The sequence below is a fragment of the Penaeus vannamei genome, chromosome 11 (genome assembly GCF_042767895.1).
Source record: "Penaeus vannamei isolate JL-2024 chromosome 11, ASM4276789v1, whole genome shotgun sequence".
NCBI classification, from domain to species: Eukaryota; Metazoa; Arthropoda; class Malacostraca; order Decapoda; family Penaeidae; genus Penaeus; species Penaeus vannamei.
In genome coordinates this window covers 45,865,966-45,870,176 of record NC_091559.1, presented here as the reverse complement: position 1 = coordinate 45,870,176, position 4,211 = coordinate 45,865,966, and the positions used below count along the sequence as shown (strand labels likewise).

Sequence of the window (4,211 nt, the reverse complement as noted above, 5' to 3'; positions counted from 1 at the left end):
TATATTATATTATTATTATTGTAATTATCATCATCACATTATCATCATCATCATCACCATCACCACCACATCATCACATCATCATTATTGTTTTTATTATACCACTAGTGAGGCATGCAATTTAAAAAAGTAGAGTTCATTTGAATTGATATTAAATAGACTAAATGTTTATTTGTATATTATGAGATAGGCAAAAAGAAATAATGTTTTTGCCTTTAAAAACATGGAATTGCATTTTAGGAATAAAGAAATAAACTACGAAAACTCAAGTAAAGCCCACATTTATTTAGAAATAAGCCAATCCAAGTTCTGTCTTGCCTGAACCTTTGTGATGGAGGATTTTTGTCTTTGTGGAAGTACTATAGTTGTAGGGCTTCTGCCTCAAAAATTCCATTTTTTAAAATAGATTATTAATTATATTACTATTATTATTATTATTATTATTTATTTATTTATTTATTTATTTATTTATTTATTTATTTGTGTGTGTGTGTCTGTGTGTGTGTAAGTGTGATGAAAGTTTGAGCAAACTTTGTGGATTAGGAATTTTTTGAATGACTGCCTCACAGTGATATAGAATACATGATGCTTATAGGTCTGCTGCTTGTTATTTTTTTCAAACAGGCTCCTGCTTTTTCACCTTTGATAGAACATGGAGCTTTAACACTAGTTACATAGGCTTCATTTTCTATATTTAGTTTTTGAAAATTTGTATATCTTTTCTAGCTTTTCATTGTGTAAGGTACTCACTCTTCATAAATTGAAATTTTCTTGGTCACATGGTGGTTGAGTATTAGCTGTCTTTAGATCTGGTGTAAAAGTGTTGATTTTGATTTATGAATTAGTTTCATAAGTTGGCCAAATTATGTTATGTTAGATATCATTATATGTTACAAAACAACAAGGATCATTTGTATTCCATCTCTAATATATATGTATATGATGTTTCAGATCAGGCAGAATGCCCAAGAAACACAAGTTCCACGACAAAGGGACCAAGCGGCCACGACGTGATGAAGGTTTTTCTGATGATGAAGAATCTAATGAATTGGAGGGCGTCCCACAAGCATCCAAGCAGAATGTTGAGGTATTGCTGTTACTTGAATTTCTGAACAAGTATTTGACTTTTTAGATATTTTTGAATTAAGGTAATATTGATATTGGCAGAATAAGAATGCTTGGTTTTGAAATCATATCATTGTGAAAAGTGATAATGAAAGAGGCAACTTTTGAATAATCAGGACATATTTTCTTGACAGGAACGGGGACAACAAACCACGCCAAAGGACCAGTATGGTGCCTTTGATTACCGCAAGGAGGTAGAGCTTCGAGATGACCACGAGACTCGACCTCTTTGGGTAGCCAGCAATGGCCACATCTTCTTGGAATCTTTCTCACCTGTGTACAAACATGCTAAGGACTTCCTGATTACCATCTCAGAGCCTGTATGCAGACCAGAGCACATTCATGAATACAAATTGACAGCATACTCTCTGTATGCAGCTGTCAGTGTTGGTCTTCAAACTCACGACATCATAGAATACCTGAAAAGACTTTGCAAAACCACACTTCCTCCAGGCATTTGTGAGTTTATTCAGAGTTGTACTCTCTCCTATGGTAAAGTTAAACTTGTTTTGAAAAAGAATAGATATTATGTGGAGAGTGATTTCCCTGATGTTATCCAGAAACTCATTAAACATCCAGTCATTTATGATTGTATGCTGAGGCCAAATGAAGGAGTCACAAGTTCAGAACGTCAAAAGTCACAGGCCATTATGTTCACAAGTCATCAAGCACAAATGGCTGGTGGGACAGATATATCCAAGCCCAACAGTAACCCAGAAGAAGGAACTAATGGAGAAGTGAAGGAAGGGGAAGCAGTCCCTGAGGATATCACTGACTTTTATGATAAATTTGAGAAGGCAGATGAAGAAGAAGAAGAGGATAAAAATCTAAAAACTTTGTCATTTGAAGTCAACCAAGATAAAATTGAGACCCTACAGAAAACTTGCATTGGGCTTGATTACCCACTTTTGGCAGAGTATGACTTTAAGAATGATACTGTCAATGAAGATATTAAAATTGATCTCAAACCTTCAGCTGTCTTAAGGCCATATCAAGAAAAGAGTCTGAGAAAAATGTTTGGTAATGGAAGAGCAAGATCAGGTATCATTGTGCTCCCTTGTGGTGCAGGTAAAAGTTTAGTAGGTGTTACAGCATGTTGCACAGTGAATAAAAAGGCTTTAGTACTTTGTAACTCAGGAGTGTCTGTTGAACAGTGGAAACAGCAGTTCAAAATGTGGTCAACTGCAACTGATGATATGATTTGTAGATTCACCTCTGATGCCAAAGACAAACCTTTCAATGCAGGTATTCTGATTACCACTTATGCTATGATATCCCACAACCAGAAACGAGCGTATGAAGCAGAACAAACAATGAATTGGCTGAAGGAACAGGAATGGGGTATTATGGTTTTAGATGAAGTACATACTATTCCTGCAAAAATGTTCAGAAGAGTCCTTACCATAGTCCAATCCCACTGTAAGCTTGGCCTAACTGCCACTTTGGTCCGAGAAGATGACAAAATTGCTGACCTGAACTTCCTTATTGGGCCAAAGTTGTATGAAGCCAATTGGCTTGAGTTGCAGAAGGAAGGATTCATTGCAAGGGTCCAGTGTGCAGAAGTGTGGTGCCCCATGACACCAGAGTTTTATAGAGAGTATTTAACAGGAAAAGTATCTGACCAGAAAATCAGGCTACTTTGTGCAATGAACCCCAACAAATTTAGAACTTGTGAATTTCTTATCAAATACCATGAGAACCGAAATGACAAGATTATAGTGTTTATTGATGAGGTATTTGCACTGATTCATTATGCTAAAACTATGGGAAAACCTTACATCTGTGGTAAGACAGGTCAGAAGGAACGTATGGCCATTATTCAGAATTTCAAATTAAACCCCAAAGTCAACACTATATTCTTCAGTCGAGTGGCAGATACTTCCTTTGACATTCCTGAAGCAAATGTCTTGATTGAGATTTCATCGCAGGGAGGATCTAGGCGACAGGAGGCACAGAGGTTAGGCCGTATCTTGAGAGCTAAAAAGGGTGCCATAGCTGAGGTTTACAATGCCTTCTTCTATGCATTGCTTTCTCAAGACACAAGGGAGATGGGATACTCACGCAAGAGGCAGAGTTTCCTTATCAATCAGGGTTATGCTTATCAGGTGGTCACTCCTGCACAGATGGTAGGAATGGAAGAGGCACAGTTGCATTACAACAGCAGAGAGGAAAAAGTGGCATTGCTTGAGCAGATCCTTGCCGCCTCAGAATCTGATATGTATGAGGAGGGTTTGGGAGGGGACCGTGCTGGAGGTGGTTCAATGCGTCGAGCCGGAAACATGGGTTCGATGTCAGGTGCAGATGACCAGATCTATGGTGAAAGGAGGAAAGGTTCCAAGAAGGACCACCAGCATTTCCTCTTCAAGAAATACAGGTCCTAGTTTGTAGGAAGAAAATAATGAATAAATTTCTTAATAATTTTCTATTTTCATTTTTTCAATGACATCATGGCATCACTCAATTTTTCCCTTTCATAATGTGAGCCTTTTTCTCAAGTACCTTATGTAGTATATGGTAACTGGAAGATAAAATTTGGTGTCTAACATCAAGGGTTGATATCTCTGTGATATACAAATTTACCGTATTTTGTCAGAAGTTAGATTATTTATGAAATATATGTACTTTTTCATTCAATTTGTCCTGTCTTATTAAGTTTCAGTGATAAGCATATTTCATTTGAACAATACTGATTTATACATTGTAAAATAGGAAAATATTACTAAAAATACTGTAATAATCTGTGATGGTTTCCATATTCTGATTGTAGTAATGGTGATTAACCAAATAATGGTTAAAAAACGGATATATAGTTCTTTTTGTATTCTATGTTTGCATATAAATAAAAAAAAAAAAATACATATTTGTATTTATCTTCCCTATTTTGTTGCTCACTATATTTTATTTTTATAAACCCTAAGCTGCTGGGCATGGCATGTATGTACATGGCATTGCCCATTGTATTGAATTTAATAATTGTTTTACATATAGATCGCTCCACAAGTACTGTCACCAATGAGCCAGCTACGCGAACTACCTGTCTCACCTGTTTACCATTTTCCTTGATTTTTTATATTTTCTAATATATA

The 4,211-nt window shown here is 36.0% G+C and overlaps 1 protein-coding gene across 1 annotated transcript in view; it reads left to right on the top strand.

The window, feature by feature from the left end:
• Positions 1-3,983, top strand: part of LOC113827401 (general transcription and DNA repair factor IIH helicase/translocase subunit XPB) — a 5,749-nt gene extending 1,766 nt beyond the window's left edge. Inside the window, exons 2-3 of the mRNA XM_027380283.2 lie at positions 952-1,087; positions 1,260-3,983. Of these exons, the coding sequence (XP_027236084.1) occupies positions 962-1,087; positions 1,260-3,506 (2,373 nt within the window). The 5' untranslated portion in view covers positions 952-961 and the 3' untranslated portion in view covers positions 3,507-3,983. The remainder of the gene's footprint in view (positions 1-951; positions 1,088-1,259) is intronic.
• The last annotated feature ends 228 nt before the right edge of the window (positions 3,984-4,211 follow it).